At 34.7% G+C, this 20,411-nt stretch overlaps 1 protein-coding gene across 2 annotated transcripts in view; it reads left to right on the top strand.

Moving 5' to 3' along the window:
• PDE4B (phosphodiesterase 4B) overlaps positions 1–20,411 on the top strand; it is a 237,968-nt gene that overhangs the window by 195,052 nt on the left and 22,505 nt on the right. For both annotated transcript variants that reach the window (XM_032219089.1, XM_032219090.1), the window contains one exon: positions 12,718–12,830. In XM_032219089.1, coding sequence (XP_032074980.1) covers positions 12,718–12,830 — 113 coding nt within the window. The remainder of the gene's footprint in view (positions 1–12,717; positions 12,831–20,411) is intronic.

The following is a 20,411-nucleotide window of genomic DNA, read 5'->3' as shown; positions in this document are numbered from 1 at the left end:
AGCTCAGATGTTGTTGTTCAGTTCTTGATTCACAAACAATTTTAAATGAGTGACTCAAGAATTACTTCTTATGATCAGCTTCAATTGGGAAATGCCACAAATTTTACGTCTTGGGAGTTCATTTATCTTGCATGCATCATGTAACTTTAATCAACTAAACCTTTTAGCCGGTGACTCCAAACCTTCTGGGATTGATTTCATGAGCCTATTAAAAAATAGCTGCCGTGTCTCCTGTGGACTCTGAAGACATGTCAGCCAATCATGTATCCATAGCAACCGATGTAAACTGTTCCCCCTCAGCCACACCTGTGAACTTTCATGTTAGACATTCCACACGTGCTACACTCATCATGCGCTCTGCCATTCCATCCAGTCCAAATGCCATCTATGGCAGCTGAGCAAGTTATGATGATGTCAGTGGGACTCCCCAAGTGTAGTCAAGGAACCCTTCTGAGGTTCCAGGAGGGAGGGGACTTTTTCCGGGTGAATTACTGACAGATTCATTCATTATCCTGACCAGTTGCAGTCTAGAGCTTCCCATCTTCTGTTATGCACAGTAAAGGATATGCAGCTGTCCGAAACTGACAGATAAGATTTTTCTTTTAAAAAGCTATTAAAGATTCACAGCTGAGGATATATGGCAGCTATAAATATGTGGCAGACAACTTTGCCCTTTGATGAAACAATCAGGTATGTTTAAGAGAAAATTAGATAATTTTCCAGTGTTTTCTTATGGGTTGCTTTTTGTTAGTTTTAGAAATGTTGTTCCTACCTTGTTATTATAGCTTTTTTCAATCTTCACTTATTAACCCCAAGCACTCTAAATATTTCTCTATAATCCATAATTTAGGTTCATAAAACTGATATTTGACCTGCTTTACAAGGAGAAAAAAGTTTATGTAGATAAAGTCAGCTTGAACGACAATTGCAATTTTAACTAAGTGTGTTTTATTACATTATAAATAGTACAGTTCTGGTTTGGGGATGATTTCTATCATTTTTATTTTCATTTCTTCATCCAATTTCATTTGAATCTGTAATACAATATTGTTTAAAACTTTATGGCAAGCTCTCCTGATTTCATTTACGTCAATTGAGAATGGGAAAGATAAAAGCTAAATCTCCACAAGGTTGTGGATACATTTTAGGTATAGAAGATTTGCACATATTGAACAATTAAATAAATCAAAAGTTAAGCTGTGTGCAACTTCAAAAGATCATATTTATACAGTATTTTGCAGTTAAGCTTTGGAAAATGTGTTGCCACTAAAAAAAAATCATGAATCAAGAAAGCATATGGCAAGAATTACTCTTAAAGTCTTTTATTAACTCTTGTTCTTATGGAATCCATCCCATGTCTTATGCTAATGTCAGTCTTTGTAAGAAATATCATGAAAAAGACTAGAAACCATAACATGAAACAATTATGGAAACATTAAAACATTCTGAGGCAAGTCAGAGAACTCAAAAAATTGAAAGCTAATACTGCTTTCCATACTGTAGTGCTTTCCAGTACATTCCCTAATAGGAAAAATAGTTTTTCATTTGCTTTACTTAGCTGTTTGATAGGAACTTTTATTTTAATTTTTTACCATGTGTATAAATTACATACATTTTTTTTGCCACGTGTATAAATTACATGCTAATCCTATAAGGAATCTTAAGGTAATTAAGATAACTATAAGGGAAATGAATTAAAGTCAGGCCAATAAATAAGAATAACAATAAAAATATAGTCATAAACTCAGTAAGTGAAATAGCTATAGTGAGAATTACCAGCACCTCTTAATCATATATTTTGTTAACACTTAAAAAACACAAATTATACTTTTAATTGATTTTGCACTATATTATACCTAAAGTTTTCAAAACAAAGTATTTTAATATTTAATGACCACAAAATATACTCATGTATGATTTATACAAATGGAAATATTTTCAGGGTATAGAAAACATAGCCATAAATATTAATTTATCACTAATGTTAGAATTTTAACCAAGTGTCTCAATAACATCTATTCTGAAGATGTTTTCATTACATTTAAAATAATTATCTCTCCTTAATTTGTTTAGTTAGGCGCTCTTGGGATGTTTACTCAGAAACAAGTTTTATTCTGTCAATAGATATTTAGTCTCAAGTTTAGAATGACCTTAAACATACAAAAATAACCTTTAATCATTTCATCTTTTGGATTAATTTTTTCATGTTTTAAATAAAATTGAAGGGTTTAGTGTTGAAATAAATTCCATTACTCTCCTGCAAAAATGCTTCATCACTGCTATTTTTTCTACAAAAAATAAAAATGAAACCTCAGATGCACTCAAACACATTTTATTGGGAGACATTGCTGTAAGAAATATTTAAAAATCAGAGGTATCAAAGCTTTTTTAATAAATGCATTGATAAAAAAATCAAAACCCTGGAACAAAAAGTAGAGGCAGATCTTTTTTTCTTTTTGTTAATATTTATTCTTCTTATTTTCAATATAAGCGTATTTCTAAATATTAGACTATAGGCAGACATTTAAAGTTGTTCCCAACTAATGATTTTAAGGACAGCTTCACTATCCTCACCAGTAGTCTGAAGGTAAATCAGTGATGGCTGATTCTGGCCAACTTGAAATCTTGAAAATAAGGAACGAATATAATTGCTCCGCTCCATGCTGTTATAGATGGAGCAAAAATCTTGGTGACCCCCATTTCACTGAAAAGAGAAAGGGACATAGCTGGGTTCTTTGCTGGCTTTTGACCCCCTGCAGAAAAGAAAGGAGAAACAAATGTTTCATCTCTGGTTGTTTTACCTGGTATGCTAAGTAGATGCAAAGTTACCAAGTTAACATTTTCTCTACAGGATCTTGAGCTCAAAAACCAGAAAGGAAAGCTGGGTACAAGTTCTTTCCAACAGGGAAACTGAGCCACATAGCATCCCAAAGAATAATAAGATGCAAATAAATTGAGTCCGTTCTCTAATACCTTGAAGATTTGTCAGGGCTCAGAGAAGCCCAGAGGTTTAGAGTGCTTTCCAAGTGGCTTTGAATCTTTATTTCAAAGTGCTTACTAGTAAATTGCTACGCGCTCAAGAGTCTAAAATGGATGTACAATTTACATCTCTTTCATAAAAATAAACCACCCTGCGTAAGTCTTAAATAGCTGTGATTCTTAAAGAAGTAATAACAACTGTTTAAAAAATCCCCCCCCCCCAATATATTATAGTACAAGAAACCATTTAACAATTATGGCTAAATAAGGTAGAAATCCTCAGAATGATATACCATTACTATTATCCTTACACCGAGTTACATTTTTTCCTTCTTAACTCTTTCAGGTAGGGTGTGAAACATTTGTGGGTTGCATGGGCTTTTATGAACGGAAGTACAATTGAGCTAAAGTTACACTCTTGTTGATAGATGATTCAGGTAGCTATGGAAATGGTTTCTTCTAGATCAACAATAGTCCCATTAATATTGGGACATGTTAGATTTATAATGCTTGTATTTTATTCAGTGGGATAGTATTCTGTGTCCCAAATACGTTGCTGGATATATCAAGATTACCATGTCAAGAAATAGCTCTGTGTTCACATAAAAAGAGAACAGCAAATAGATGCAAGTCTGTATTACATTTTACTTCTGATTCCCTGGAGCTGATTGGCATTATACGACTAGTGTATACAACTAAATAGCAAAAGAACAATGCCAACAATGGGTTTTTAGAAAGCCATTAGCCATGCTTTGGGTTCCCGTTCTGAGTCAGGCATTGCTACAACATATGCTGCTACCATTTCTGACCACTGGTCTTATCAGTTGGTAATTATGAATACTAAATTCAAGCAACATTTAGGGATCACTGTTTTAATAGGATATAGTACATTTACATTGTCTTTTTTACCTACCTGTTATAATATTGTTGAAGGTGGTGAACAATACACAAATCAAATAAGAGTCCAAAGGTGTGCAAAGAAACAGTTTGCCAAAATATTAGGCATAAAGTATTTCAATGGACAGAAATTAGGTGCTGGGGAGAACAAAAAAATAGGTGAACTGAGAATAGTCTTTGATTTAGCGCTGAGCTATGGCTAAGTGAAACATTTATGTTCTTCCCTTCAGTATTTTATTTCAGTCCAAGGGCCAACAAATAAATGGTGCTGTACAGGAGAGACATAGTCCTGATAGACCTCTTGTCTTCCCTTGCAATTCAATACTCCACAATACCAGTCATTTTGCAGACCAAATAGATAGCCTTAAATACCTTGTCTCTATAGGACTCTGATCTACACTTGTGAACATATAGAGGATATAGGGAGGAAATGGCAAGGGAAAATATTCTTATAAACACACATCTGTAGAATATGATCTATAATATGTAAAAATAATAGCAATAATAATAGCAATAACAGTAGACTTATATACCGCTCCATAGGGCTTTCAGCCCTCTCTAAGCGGTTTACAGAGTCAGCATATTGCCCCCAACAACAATCCGGGTCCTCATTTTACCCACCTCGGAAGGATGGAAGGCTGAGTCAACCCTGAGCCGGTGAGATTTGAACCGCTGAACTGCTGATCTAGCAGTCAGCCTGCAGTGCTGCATTTAACCACTGCGCCACCTTGGCTCATGAATAGTCTTTCATATAATCATAGGCATATTAAGATGAAAATATCCAGATATTACAACATTCTGTATCTTGTTGCTGTCATCTCATGGTCCTCTCAAATTTTGTAGGCTGTATATGCAATGCCTACATACAAGCATGTATGCATATGCCCCTTCAGCTATTCCCTATTTTGGGTGACATACTGTAGATAAACCCCACAAAAGGAGAAGTAAAAAGCCAAAACTATTATAAAATAAAAGACTATATTTCTCTCATCTTCATTTTTGGGGACAATCCATTTTCACACATGCATTCTTTTTCACATCCAAAGTCATGTCATCCTCCCACCAAACTTCTTTTTCATACTTTTCTCAGGCGTAACTTAACTTATTTTCTTGATATTCTGTAATACAATTTTTTCACTATATACCAAGCAGTTTCCATGTCCTTCTTCCTTATATCCCTTTTGAATTCATTCTATTGGGAGATTAATCTAACTTCCAGTTCTTTTTCTTAAATAGTTTAGTTTTTCTTCCAGCAGTTTTCCTCTTTCACTGTTCTTTCAACATTTTTTTCCTTTCAGGTCCATTTCTCCCTGCAATTCACTCTTGAAACAAAAAAACAAAAAACCTATGTTTGCCTAACATAGACTATGTTTGAAATAAACAAGTCTTTTCTAAGCAGATAGAAAAGACATCGTTCTTATTCATTTTGGGTCTCTGAATGGCTCAATTTTTTTTTCTGAATTCTCATTTTATTCCCAGTCATTCATTTGTGCTGCATAACAAAATAATTTCTTTTTTAGACTGCACTCGTTCAGAATGCAGCACACTTATTCCAGACATAACTGACTCCTCCATTATTATTGTGGAATGTAAACTTCACTATCATTAGGCTGTAGATTTCTATATCCGTATGCATCTACAACAAAGTTTTGTCATACATTTTAGCTCTTTGATTCAGAATTAAGCCTACACCTGCATTTCCCTGCATGTATCCATTATCGACTCAGGATTAAGTGACTGTCTACCAATCATGACTTTAGTCAATAGAAGCTTTCATATAATACTTTATATACTTTACTCTGAGAAGAAAGAGTGGATTAGTCTACCATTTTTAGTTATGCCCATTCCAAGAGATAAGGATGTAAGGTTCAGTTTTGGCATATTCTGTTTATTAAAGCACGATCGCAGTCAAAGCCAAGTTTTACCCCAAGCATGCTCTATTTTAGGCAATTTCAGCTTCAAATCTAGACAACCTTGCAAGCCATCATACTATTTATTTAATTTCTATAGTCACCCATCACAACCAATGATTCTAGGTCACTTACAGTTAAAAAAATATACTACGAATAAAAGAATAAAAACAAATAGCAATAGCACTTAGACATATATACCACTCCATAGTGCATTAGAGCAAACTCTGAACAATTTGCAATGTCAGCATATTGTCCCCAACCATCTGGGTTCTTTTACCGACCTCGTAAAAATGGCTGAGTCAATCTTGAGCCAGGCAGGATCAAACTCCTGGCAGTGGGCAGAGTTAGCTTACAATATTGCATTCTAACCACTGTGCCACCACGGCTCCTGACAATAAAACAATACAGTAAAAACTACTTTTAAAAAACCATCCAAAATAAATATAGCCAGCAGTCGAGATACTTGGCATACTGCTTCCACCCAATTAAGACAGAAACATGCAATGTACTGAGATGCGCCTAGTAATTGGCCAATCAAATTGACAAGACTTGGATATGACTGACTGGATATCATCATCATCATCATCAATTATTACCGTATTTTTCAGAATATAAGATGCACCCTTTTCCCTCAAAAAAGATGCTGGAAAACTGGGTGTGTCTTATACACTGAATACAGCATTTTTTGCCTCCCAAAACCCCGCCCCTTCACCAAAATGGCCGTGCCTAGCCTTTAGGAGGCTTTCAGAGTGCTCCTGGGAGCTGGGGAGGGCAGAAATGAGTGAAAAACAGAGCGGTTTTTTTTGCTCAATTTTGCCCCCCCCCCCAGCCGCACTCTATAAGTCTCCTAAAGGCTATGCATGCCCTTTTTTAAAAAAAAAAAACGGGCCTGTTTTTGTGATAAATGGACCATTTTTTGCTCGTTTTTGGCCCATCCCCCTCCAGGATTCACTCTACAAGCCTTCTAAAGGCTATTCATGCCCTATTTTTGAAAAAATGGGCCCCTTTTTCATGAAAATAGACCATTTTTAAGAGGTCTGCAGAGTGCAAAAACTTTTTAAAAAAATTTGTCTCTTCAAAATCTTGGTCCGTCTTATACTCCAGTGCATCTTATACTCTGAAAAATACATTATTTACAGCCAAATACCATTCCTAAATGTAAATTTGGGTTGTGTATAATGCTTTACATTACATTTCATTCTGCCTACAAAGCAGTGTTAGTGCAGAGCATTTCATGTTCTGACAGAGTTATATTTTCCAGAACTGCACAAAGCAAACATATATACTAAAACTACCACAAATCATTAAAAAAAATAATCGTAATTTAATGGCACCTGGTAGAAATCACAAAATGCAGGAAATATATCAAATGTCATTTCACATTAATATGTTAGAAAGTCTTAAAAATGAAATTTTCCTATATACTTAGAAGTATTCTGATCACTGAATAAGCAGGAATAGCAAGAAAAAAAGAAACTTATCTTGGAGCATGAACTGGAAGGAAATCTACACAGATCTGATTCTTGAGGAAATGATGATTTCACATATACTCATTTTATTGACTAACCTTAGTTCTTTTATGCCCAGTGGAATTTTTGCAAGCATTCATGAATCAGTGAGAAAATTACCATTTGCTTGAAAATTCTATTAAGTTAGAGCATTGTGGGAAGTCCCTAACAGTCAACAAGTGCATCTTTCAGGATAAAATTTTAAATGAAGTAATTAGCTTCAGAAGACAATACTCACAGAGACAATATTACGCAAAATACATTACTGTTGCGTAATTCCATGTGAGAAGCAGCATCAACCAGTTCAATTGTTTGTCCTCCAAAAGTCTCATAACACTCTGAATTCTGTTGATTATATATATATTTATAATACCTATGTGAAACACATCCTGGTGTAATTTTTTTCCAATTAAGAGTTTTACTAAATGGAAGGACGCTTCAATCGCTACAATGGACAAATGGCTGCAAAAGATGATTGGAGTTAGCAGAGATGGCTAAACTGGCTGCTTTGATAAAAGAAAAAACACAATTACTTTTGTTTCTACTTGGAAACTGGTTCTGGACTTTGTGCTTGAGGTGGAAAAAAATAAAACTTTGATTTGGGGTTTTACCAATTAGATAGATTTGTTGTTATAGAAATGACTAGTTTATTCTATTATGTAAAAATAAAAAAGTTGAGGTTTGATATTATTATCTTATTCTACTGCACCAAAGGGAGTAAAAAAATCAACACCATTTCTTTCTTTTTTCCTTCCCCTTTCCCTCCTCTCTTTTCCTATTATTTGTTTTTGTGTTTTTGTATTTGTATTATAAACTTATAAAATGGACAACTCTAATAAAATAAAATAAAAATAAATTAAGGGCTATACTATGGATTTAAATAGGATGCACTCTATAAACAAACATGACCAGAACAAAATTGAACTTGTATCAGAAAACAGTGTGATTATAGCACATTGTAATAAGAGCTAATTATGTGAATCATAATATTTGAACAAATGTATGTAAGAACATTCAAAGATGGCTAAGGTAAACAGTTTAAGAAATTAACAGCCTGATGCAGGAGCACAAAGAAACAAACCCCTTTCCCTCCTGTTATAGATATGTGTGATTGGGATGAAATAAAGCTACAGTATTATACACACATTTTGCTTTTATTCAATATCAACAAAAGAAATGAAATATTTTGGAAAACATTTATCCTAAAAACATTCAAATAACAGCTGCATAGCTTTTAGACTAACTTCTAATACATTTCAGGTTGATGCATTTATTTTTTATATCTGAAAGTAAGTATTATTTAATGGAAGCACGAAGTCTTAGATGCATTCACTACTGAAAACCCAGAACTGATGTCGGCTATTTCATATACTGTAATTTTATTTCATGTTTTGGCATGTCAAAATAATAAGATGCAACTCTTTTGGCTTTGAAAGTTAAATGAAGGGTGTTTCTCACATACATGTTTTAAATTGGGATTATTGAATGATCACCTGAACCCTGCCCAAAAGTCTGCCATCAGCTGCTGTAGATTATTTTTCTCCTTCTCTATTACGTCTCTAAATGCCAGCGTGACTTTCATGCACATGGCTAGTGCTCAGTAAACATATAGACACATTTTTCCTGGTATTGGGGCTAACTTTGATTTAATTTTGTTCTTTTATAACAATTATTTACATAAGAAAAAACCGTGGTTAAAGACTAATGATAGGCTATACTCACTTAGCCTTTTCTCATATTTATACATAGCTAAAGGAGCCACACAAATAACTTCTTCCCATTGGAGAATCAATCAAATCAATTAATATCCTTATTTCAGTTTTTAATTTTCATTAAACATAGTGTATGGAACAATCCATATGCAGGTGCTTTAAGCATAGTATTTACAGACTTTAAAAGATTGTAAGAAAAAAACTGTAAGGTAAACTGATTACAATTAAGCCAAATATACATGTCCCAGGATAATGTAGCAGAATCCAATCTGGGTTGGTGACCGAGACCAGAGATTTTGTCTTCTGAGCTTTCGGCCACTTGCTAGAGTCCATCTTCAGGGAACTTCTGGCTAGCTGGAGAATTCTGGGAGTTGAAGTCCACAAGTCTTAAAGTTGCCAAGTTTTGGAACCACTGCCTTAAGAAATCTGCAGTGCTATTGTAGAAATAGTTAAAGGAGAGGAAAAGGAGACAACAGCAGCAAAGTGGATAGATTCAATTATAGTGGTAATGGGTACACCATTAGAAAACCTGAGGGACCAGGCTAAGAACAAATCACCCTGGAGAAATTTTAATTGCCAAGAGTTTATGCTGACTTGATGGCACATTGTGATCATTATCGGGAATAGGAAGCTTAAGCTCATTTGTGTGGGTGGGTGTCAGATGTTCCATCTTTTTTCAAAATTATATTAAATAAAAAGTAATTTCATTTTGCTTGTTGGGTTCAGTAAGTTCTAAATAAACTATTGCCTTACACCAGGGGTGGGTTTGAACCGGTTTGCGGTGGTCCCCGCGAACCGGTTGGTCAGCAAACCCGGAAGTAAGTAACTTCCGGGAACGGCGAAGGGCCCACCCGCCCGCCTGCGCTCCTTACCGGTCTTTGAAGGCTTCTGCGCTTCCACGCAGGTGCATGGCACATACAGCGCCTGCGCGATTCTCCACGAGCAGCTGGATGGCACATACAGCGGCTGCGCGAGTCTCCGCGAGCAGCTGGAGCATCGCGCAGGCGGTAAGACGCATGCGTGAACTGCGCGCGTGCACGAGGATGCCAGCGGCCCCGTTCCAACTGAACCGATTGGAATGGGATTAGCAACCCACCCCTGCCTTACACCCAGAGTTCTATCACTGAAATTCCTTATTCAGACATAATGAGAAACCAAGCCTTTTTTTGATGATTGAATTTTACTCCACCCTAAACTTTTAACTTACTTAGTGTTACTTCAACCACTAAAGGGGAATGGGTGAGGAATGCTATGCTTTCTCATAATAAGATGGGAGCCTCCATGCTATTTAAGTGAGATTCCCCCTTTAATGATGATACGCTGAGACTTCTGCCAATAATCTCAGAACCATCAAGAGCTCAGCACAAAAAAACACTCATGTTATCAAACAACTAGAGGCCCAGTTAAAACTTTTTCTTTCATTGTTGATGTAAGATTTGCATAATTACTGGTTTGAAGTTGATTTGACACAAGTGTGGTCAATATGGCTTCAGGTTAAAAAAAGAGTGCGCTTTCATAGGGTTGGGATCATAAAATTGGAACAGAAGCTAAGTCCTTACTGTAATACATAGATTTTTGCTAATACATCTCCGTTGAATGTGAAACCGCTACTACTTAAAAAAAAAATCTTGGAGAGGCATGTCATTTAACTCCTGGTTTTGTAAGAGGTGGTTTCTCAGATTTGCCAAATTTCCTCTTGCTCAATTTATAAGGCATGTTTAAGTGAAATAGCTCAAAACTAAGATATCTAATATTTTCAGGAAACACTACTGAACTCTTAACCTTACTTCCCCAGAATGCATACTTTGTGATTGCAGTAAGAGTGAACAGTAATTTACCTCAGACCAGGACCATCTTTGTAGTCCTTTCTATGTTTTTAGCCTGTGCGTAGTTGATTAGCTATCAGATTGAAAAGAAAGTGTGGAAAAGATGAGAGTACACTGGCTAGTATCATTCTTTTTATTACAAGGGAGTTGATGACGAAGCTGGATCAAGAATGGGGAGACTCGGGTTCAAGTCCATTCTTATCTATGAAACTCCTTGAGTTATTTAGGGCCAATCATTCTCTCTCAGCCTAACCTACCTCACAAGGTTCCTGGGGACATAACAAAGGTACCATATAAATTTAACTTCTGCTCTTGGATGAAGAGCAAGTTGCAAATCCAGCAAATGTACAAAATAAACTTATTCAAAAAACCATATTAAAGACTGCCAAGAGTTGCAAATATTCCAAACCAAGTCTGCTGAAAACAGTGATCACAATCATGATTTCAGCCAAATGTACTTACAACCCTTCTGGAGACACTAATGGCTATTAATATAATTGAAGATGAACAAACGTATATGTGCCTAGAATGTATTATGAACATTAGCATCATCTAGCCTCATGGTTAGGATTGCTGGTTCTGGGGTAACATGAAGTTCCAGATCTTAAAGAAGACTAAGAAATATTCTGGCCTTACAATCCAGAGATTGTAAGCCACTGAAAATCTAAAATCCAGACATATGTACAATAAGTCTACCTTACTGCTGTCCTTATCAACAGGAATTCTCCTGGTTGTACCATTTTGTACATATCCATTTAATCAAAAAGGATGTTTTTGCAAGAAAAAAAAATCTTTAAAATTTGTCACCTTTGCCATTACTTTAAATCTATTGGATCTGGGTTGCAAAAATCTTAATATCCACTAGAAAGTAGCAAAGGGGGTCTAGAAGTTTGGGATTTTATAGCCCAGCTTTGGTAGCTTTTCCAAGGCTCTCAAGCAGCTTCCCAAAACATTTCTTCCAAAAGGGATTTGGTAATCAATCCGAGCTTCATAAACCTAGCCAATCCTAAATTTAAGACTACAACTTTAGAAAATCTTTTGAAAAATTTTGTTTCAAAAGGGAAGAACAACTGACAGAAAAAGTAAATATTTTAAAAATCCTTTCTAGAAATTCAGTCTAAAATTTCTTTGTGACTTCAGCATGAACAAAATGGAAATTTAATAATTTAAGAAAAGCCATACTTTCTATTTGTTTCCTAATTGTTAGATACTTCAAAAATGTAATGAACTAAACCTTGATTAAATGAGGGGTGTTTGTAGCACTTATGGAAATACTCTGAAACAGATAATCAAACTTGAGCAAGCTTAAAAACTTGAACACAATTATTTTGAATTATTTCTGCATTTCTTTTTTCAGAAAAAAATCAGAATCTGTTTTCTAACAAGGGAAAAAAGACAAGTTACACTGATGGCCTAATCTCCCTTGATGATGTTTTAAATGTGTTATAAAAATGTCATCACTTTAATAGTAGAAATGGTGAGATGAGTAATGTTTAGGTGGAACTTTGCTTTTCCTCTGCTGTTCTGTGAGTGCATATGCAGATGAGCCTGTCAGAGAGTATCCCTCCTCCTACACCACTTTTAGAGGAAGTTTGCTGATATATTACTGAAACCGATTCTTCAAAGCCTGCAAGGAAGGACAAAAAAGAAAGCAAAGAACACTCCCCCACACACACATATACACAAAACCACAACGACCATTCAAAAGCTTGGACGTGCATTGATTTGTTCTACTAGAGAGTGGAACAGCAGCCTGAAGAATTTATGATGAAAGAGCACTGCAGTCCCTACAGCAGTGTTGGACCAAGTCGGATCAACAATTCCACCATGGAAAGCCTGCCGTCACTCAAGCCTAACTACATGTCCATGTGTTTATTTGCAGAAGAATCTTATCAAAAATTAGCAATGGAAACTTTGGAGGAATTGGACTGGTGTTTAGACCAACTTGAAACTATTCAGACTTATCGATCTGTTAGTGAGATGGCATCCAATAAGGTAAGAGAGAAAAATCACATGCAAACAAATGCATTTTAAGAACAAAGTGAAAAGTTATGAATTTTTCTGCCTTCCCTTGCTAGGTCAGGTTGCTGACCTATTGTAAAAAATTAAAGCAATAGAAATGAATGAGTCCAAATTTTTAAAATCCTTACCAGAATGCTTTTGAAGTTAAATCAAGTATTGCTACTTTTAATGTTATACAGTTAAATATAACATGTGCTATTATTAATAAAACAGCAATTTAGAAAGGTGGAAAACAAATTCTAGCATATAACTATAATGCCAAAAGTAATTCTAGAAACATTCTTACATTATTTCTACAATGTATACCAGCAATAGCAATCATCAGCAAATCAACTGAAAAGAATGAGGTAGATAAAAAGTACAACTATCCTTATGAAACTTTGGCTAGTTTTTTTTCCCCTTCAATAAATTAAATTGCTTATAATGGTGCACATTTCAACCTACAATCTTTAGTTACCATGTATTGTATATGTGGGACTTGTTTTAATTTTAGTTATATATTTTATGTATATTTGTGCATATGGTAGCAATTCATATAAAATACTGCTTCATCAGTGAAAATATTTCTAAACTGTGTAAGAAAGTATAATGAGAAGTTGATTTTTAGACTTGAATTATCTAAAATATTTTATTCTTATTATAATTTAGTATTGTGCATGTTTTTGCATTCTAAAGTGTTCATTTTGTTTCTAAAGAGAAATATACTTACCTCTTTTCCATGTATTTAATATCTAAGAGTTGGATATTACTTAAAATTGAAACCACTCCTTAGTTGGCTAGCAGCCAAACTTTTGGGTAACAAAAGGCCATTGTGTTTCCTGACGGCATGGGTATCCCCTGCACTATAATCTCAGGCATTTTTGAGAGAAAACATGGCTTGTGTCTGACTAAAGAACTTAATAAATTTTTGCCCGATGTTAAAGCAAAGATTTCATACTCTGGTTTGATCAGTGAAAAATATGTATACCTTTCTTCAGAGGCTTTCAATTGAAGGCAAGAAAACAGTCCCACTCCCTCCAATTTACTTAGAACTCTATTGTTAACGCTCTTTTATCAGTCTCATCCAAAGTGTGCATTCATATATACTTATAAGTATAGTCTGGAAGTCATTTACAATGGCCATTAAAGGATGGTCATTAGGCTGGAGCCTTATGCAGATACTTGCAGTTTGTTTCTATTATTAAGTAAAGAAAAATTAACTTCAATGAGATGAAGATGATACAACTCCATAGGAGTTGTAGTTCTCCATAGGAACAAAGCTATTCAAGCAGATATTACATTCATTTTTGAATACAAATAAAATTTAAAAATTAAATTAAATTTTAAAAAAACATAAATAAAATTGAAGTCCCAATTTTACTTCTCGTAGATCTAAGATCTTAGATCCTACATATATACTGTATATGAAATGAGATTACATTGCCCTTCTCATTTTGTCTCTACTTTGTCATATTTATTCTGTGTTGCAATTTTTGAAAAACCACTTGAAATTTTAATGCTTACAGCTGAACTTTTCAGAACCCAAGAAGCCTTTTGAAATATGCTGAGTTATTATCAAATTTTCCACATCTGTGAAGTATCTGAATAATCTGTCTTCCTTCCGTCAAAGACTTCTGCATAGAAATTTGCTAATTGCAAAACAATCAAATGTTTTGAAAACAGGATGTTTCTAGCTCCCCATAGTAAAGAACAGAAAAACAGAAGAGAAAGGAAGGCAGCAAGTGGATCCTGCAGGATTCCAAGTGTGAGGGCTGTAAAAACAGTGACCTATCTTCCTGACCTCTGCTATTGCTAAGTTCCTGGCTCCGTGCCACTGAAGCCCAAACTACGTCATTTCAGAATGATAGTGGGCATGGCACAGCTGTTGTAAGTGTGACTCGAATTTCCTGTCTCCTTCCTGACAGACGTAGTTTTAAAACTACAGCATTGCAAAAACAGGAGACAACTTTTCAGAATTGCTTCCCAAAAGATGATTCTTGATATTGATAAATGCCAAGAGATCCTACGTGAAAATATTCAGGGATTTTTTCTTTCTTTCAGTAAACAAGGTGGAAATGTTTAAGTAAAACAATTACTTAGAAATATGAGGAATTTATTCCCTGCCATTCAGAAGAGAGATTCAGAAACTTTTAAAAACAATTGTGAAGATGCAAAAAGCAAACACTCTCAGCAACCACTTCCTCATGCAGCAGAGCAATATATGTGGTTTGGCATATTTTTTACTAAAATGATAAACAAATCTTTTCAGTTCTATTCAATCACATCATATCAAGTAAAAATTTACTGCTGCTAGCCCTACAGTTTCATGATGTTTTTCTGATGTAGTTTCTACACTGCCAAAGTTTCCAATTTCTAATTTGAATTAACATTCATTATGCTCATTTCTGAATCCTATCTACAGTCTTAGTCACCTATTACCATAGGTATAGATCAAATAATAATAAGGTATTGTATTCATTGGGCAGATAAGTCTGCTTTTGATATAACGGGGTCTCTCTAAAAGCAGGCAGAGACTGAGGGCGTCCTCATGTTACAACATTATAGGTATTTCTAGATAATTAGTAAGCATTAATCTATATCAATGGTTCCCAATGTGGGGCCCACGCCCCACAGGGGGGCAATTTGATTTTTAATGGAGCAATTTGAACCTTGTTTAAACCAAGTTAATGGACTTTTAAGTTTCCTCTGCATGAGTAGAGTTCACTTTTTGAGTAAAGTAAGAATTATATGTCACAGGAATGGCATCAGAGTTTTAAAGATGCTTAGCTTACATGGGGCATGGCCAAAAAAAGGTTGGGAACCACTGATCTATATGATCACTGTATTAACGAATAATAATTGTTATTTGTGACTTGCAACTTTGTGATTTTATAGCATGGCCTCTTAAATAGACCAAACATTGGACCAAATAATATTCCCAAATATTTGTTGTCTGCTAGTATGTAGGGTTTGTAAATCCATGTTTTAATATGACTTTATATGCAATTGAGATTAGTGAATTTAAAATATTATGTTCCAATTAAATATTTTTTGTTATAAAATTAGGACTTCACTTTGCCAGGATAGCATATTTTTAGTTCTCTTGGACAATAATTTTTATAATGTTGACTTTAATATCAGTTTGCTTGTACTTAGGTAATTATATTGTATATTATGTTTATGACTGAAGAATTTACCAAGCTTCTTTTTCCACATGTGAATCTAGCTATTTTATATATGGCGTGACTGATGTAAGGGGAGCAGCAGCAGTCACAGAATGAGGCAGGCTGAGATTTATAGTCACTCAAATGACCCCAAGGGAGATGCATCCTTCCATCACGTAGGCACTTTCTGAAATGTCTCATTATACCTCCTCTCCTTTGTTAGCAATGTCACATACTAGACCATTGTCCTCCTTATCTGTAAACTAAAATCTATTGATGTATACAAAACTTTCGCTACACTCCTTCCAAAGGGTTTTCAGTCACATAGGACACTCACGTCTTGGTTTTAGGAGGCTAAATAAACTAAACACGAGTACTCTAATGTAAACTTTGGAGGTAATTCCTGGCTGTTTGCCCCTTGCCTATGTGCTTCATTGCACAATGTCCATATTGAAAAATGGGGGGGACGACCTGATATGAGTCTGCCAGGACTGAATCTAGCTCACTTGGTACGTGATGTTTTGCTTAAGGTGTGCCAAGCTGTTCTTGCTTTTGAGTTTACTGTAATTTCCTTTGTTTATCTGCATTACAAAATAGTCATACATCTCTAAAAGATTTACTTGGATTAACTGCTGGCAGTCAACTAGAAAACCTGCTACTTCAATTTTCTTTGTTTCTTAGAGAGGGCTTTAACAGCTGTGAATCATAGAATTCTTTGGGACTCCCTTTTAGTTGATTGCCATTTGACCTTAGGAACTGTGGTCTAGAAAAGAAAGACTAATAAGCCATAAGAGTTGACTCAGAATTACCTGCGGTTTTATAAAAAACATAATAAACATATGATAAATTTCAAGTAAACTCAAGCTAGAGTAATTCAATGCTTGCAAGTATGAGGTGGTTCAAAAATAATTATTTAATTTAATTAATTTTAAATTTGATGTTACAGTGTAAAGACTTGTTTCTTATTGAATCTGAGGAACATTTAAATGTGATAACCTCTGAACCTCATCATTTAGTTTTCAGGTGGAATAAGAAGCCATGCTGTTTCTTATTCAAAGACGTGAATTGTGCAAATATTTGGATCTATTTGAGGTTATGTTTCTCAATCTGAGCATCTTTACAATGTGTAGTTTTCAACTCCCAGAAATCCCCAAACCAATCAGAAAAACACTGATTTAAGATACCGAACACAACCTAACAATTGTTATTGGTATGATTAAATAACTGCCTGCTATTAAAAAACAAACTAAAAAAGTGTCAGAAAAAAATTGCTAATATTTCTATAGTTGCTTTACTTGTATACCCACTCTGATACTTGCTGGATTCAATAGCTATAAACTGTATATTTTTAAAAAAATAGAGCATTTTTATAGAATCCATAAATTTTGCTTTACTACTGTTATTTACTCATAGATGTATAGGTCCAAAGGCCTTTTTTTACTGGTCTTTATTCTTTATAAAGATCTTAGATCTCATCAAAATGCATCCTTTCAATTTCCTGATTTTGTCCTTATCCTTAAGGGCTTTACCCTTTTTGTCACTGGATACCTTTCAGAATATTCTTTTCATGTATCACTTACCAAAATGGAACTCCCCTAACCTCATTTAACAGTAACCACACTGTTCACTTTAATGTCCCAGAATGTGGAGGATGGAGGATGTCTACAATCACTGTGAAATAATGGTTGCCTGATAAAATGTGTAAATAGCCTACAAGCTGCTAGTTGGTTATTTTAAGCTGTTTTCTAAAAGACAGAACAACCACTAAACATGTCTTTGAAATAGGATGCAAAAAGATCTAATTGTGTCATAAAGTTTCCTCCAGGCAACCAAACTCAGGGTTTCTACCAAAGGGTGTTGTAAATTAGCACAATAAACTTAGGAAAGCATAGTCAAGAATGCTGAAGCTTCTGGAATGGATGTGATTGAACAAATTAACCATTTGTATTCTTGCCCGATGTGTTTGGATACCATTCCTCCTCTTCACAAATAGGTTGAAAGAGTTTTGTCATGACTCATTTATTTCATGTACAACCACATGTTTAATATGACTTTTGTTTGTCTGCATGTAAAGTACCATATTTTCAGCAGGTCACCTTTTCCACATGATAGGGGCAGGAGGTATTAAAGATGGTTTTAAAAGTGGAAGCACTTGATTGATTTTTCCTGGGCAGGAACCTAAGCAGAGTTGGACCTGATAGATGGGAGACCCTGAGGGAATACCAGGGCTGTAGGTCAGACTGGGAAGCAAAACAAAAAAGAAATATTGGAAGAAGGCAATAGCAAACTATTTCACTCTTGTCAAGAAAACCAAATGGATATTATGCATATAGTACACAAGAATCAAGCTTAATTCAGAGGAGACTTGTTTTTCATGATATATGAATAGAACAATTCAGGACAACATTATGTGAGCTGGGAAGTAACTAGTGATTTAATTATTACAGCCCATGATTGGTGATTTATTATGGATGGTTATTATGATTTAATTATTATGGCTCATTATAAGTGTTTCCTTATATAAAATGTGCACTTACTGATTGTCTGAAAACCATTTGAAAAATATTAGCAACAGAAGAAACACTTTTGGCCCTTGTTGCCAAAATGATTTTTTAGAGGAGAGGGAAGGATAACTTGTTAGATTGGAAGGTGATATTCAAGGAAATGTACGCTTTAAAAATATTTTTGGTCTTGAGCCAGAATTTAGTGATGTGCATTCGTGCATAACTTGTCTCTAGCTCTGTACTATTTATTATCCTTTGTTTAAACTGGATTATAGGGCCAAATAAAGCATTTAATAGAACTAAGATTTCCCAAACATACCATCAGCCGATGCCAACTTTTCCTGCACCTTTTCCTGCATTGTGTTTCCATATCATATGAATCTTTATGCAGGTCTTTGTGCCTGTATCTCTTTTTATAAGACATATATTTAAAGGCAGGTGCTAAATTAAGACTGCTAAGTTCGCCCTTTGTTTTTAGAGAAACAGAAGAGAGGTTTTATTCTGACAAGATTCCTAATGCTAGTAGACTTGACATTGGCCCAAGCATTCATACAATATAGTAAATTCTACCTAAAAATATATTCTAGTTTTCTAAACCAATATTGGAAGAAAAATGTGTACAAGAGCTAAAATAGGTTGCATGTAACTACATACTATTTTGTTATATTTTGTTAAAGTGGCATGAAACAAAGCATTTGTATATAAATGTTGGTACTCCATTTTAATCTCTTTGCATGATACTATGCTTTTTCACCCCAGAATTAATCATAAAGGGAGGAGGTCAGGGAAGAAATTGTGTTCCTTTTCTTTTAAAGGTTTGCCTAAAGTTAATCTAATAAACCCAGCCTTTTCATCTTGGTCTAGCTCCTGGAAATTATCATAAGGGAAAATTATTTTATTTTAATTTAGAAAGAGAAATAATTCAAACATACATTTAATGGGAAGCTCTTGTGAAGTACAGCTTTCCGGACAGTTTCCAAACCTATGGAAAAGAAAAAAATAAGAACAAAGAGCTTTTATGTAATTAAAGCTGCTTGTGCATATTCTGGCTTTGTTGGGGAAGTATTTTCTTAACTTTATTATGTTAACTATATTATTGTGTGAACATGAACCAGCAATGAGCCATAAAATAAGTACAAAAAATGGAAACATGAGAACAGAGACTACGGTATGTACATTACATACATTTACGTTTTCATATGGGCAGTCGCATTATCTTATTTCATCTGTAGATGCACTCATGCTATAAACTACACCAATACTATTTTTCTTTTATATATTATCTTTTGTTGAGGAGTTTAGAACAGAGGAGACGTCAATCCCTCTATCTGTTGTTCTCATAAACACCACCCTATGTAGTTGGTTGGGGTGAGAAACAGCTACTGCTGTAAGTGGCTTCCATGGAAGAGCCTGAATTTACTGACTCTTCAAGGAAAACTGGAAAATCTTTACTTAACCCTTCTGACGCAGATCCCTCCAACCCAAGACATATTTTTTGTTATGCAAGTTATTTTGATGCAATTGCAAATTACTGAATAGGGCTTGACAAACCTGTAATGAAAAGGAAAAGTGCTATTTTGAAATAAATGTGCATTGTGTAAATAAGTATTGGCTTTTGTCTGTAAAGAAATGCTGCAATCAGTGGTGCACTAAAATCTTCAAATTGAGATTAGCTCCAGGTGAGACGTCCATGCAGTCACACTGAACAAATCTCATGTTTTTAACAATCTGTGTTTTTAATAATATTTATTTACTCGGAAGGTTTTAAAGCTAATGTTAATGGGACATACTCAACTATTTTTTTCAGAAATTAAGCCTTACCTAAGTTTAAATGGGATTTTATACAAAACCAATTCAAGATTTTTGGGTATAAATTAATGTATTCTAGATGAAATAACAATTAGATT

The sequence above is a fragment of the Thamnophis elegans genome, chromosome 5 (genome assembly GCF_009769535.1).
Source record: "Thamnophis elegans isolate rThaEle1 chromosome 5, rThaEle1.pri, whole genome shotgun sequence".
NCBI lineage: Eukaryota > Metazoa > Chordata > Lepidosauria > Squamata > Colubridae > Thamnophis > Thamnophis elegans.
Note: the sequence above shows the minus strand (reverse complement) of the source record. Positions and strands in the feature narration are given on the sequence as shown.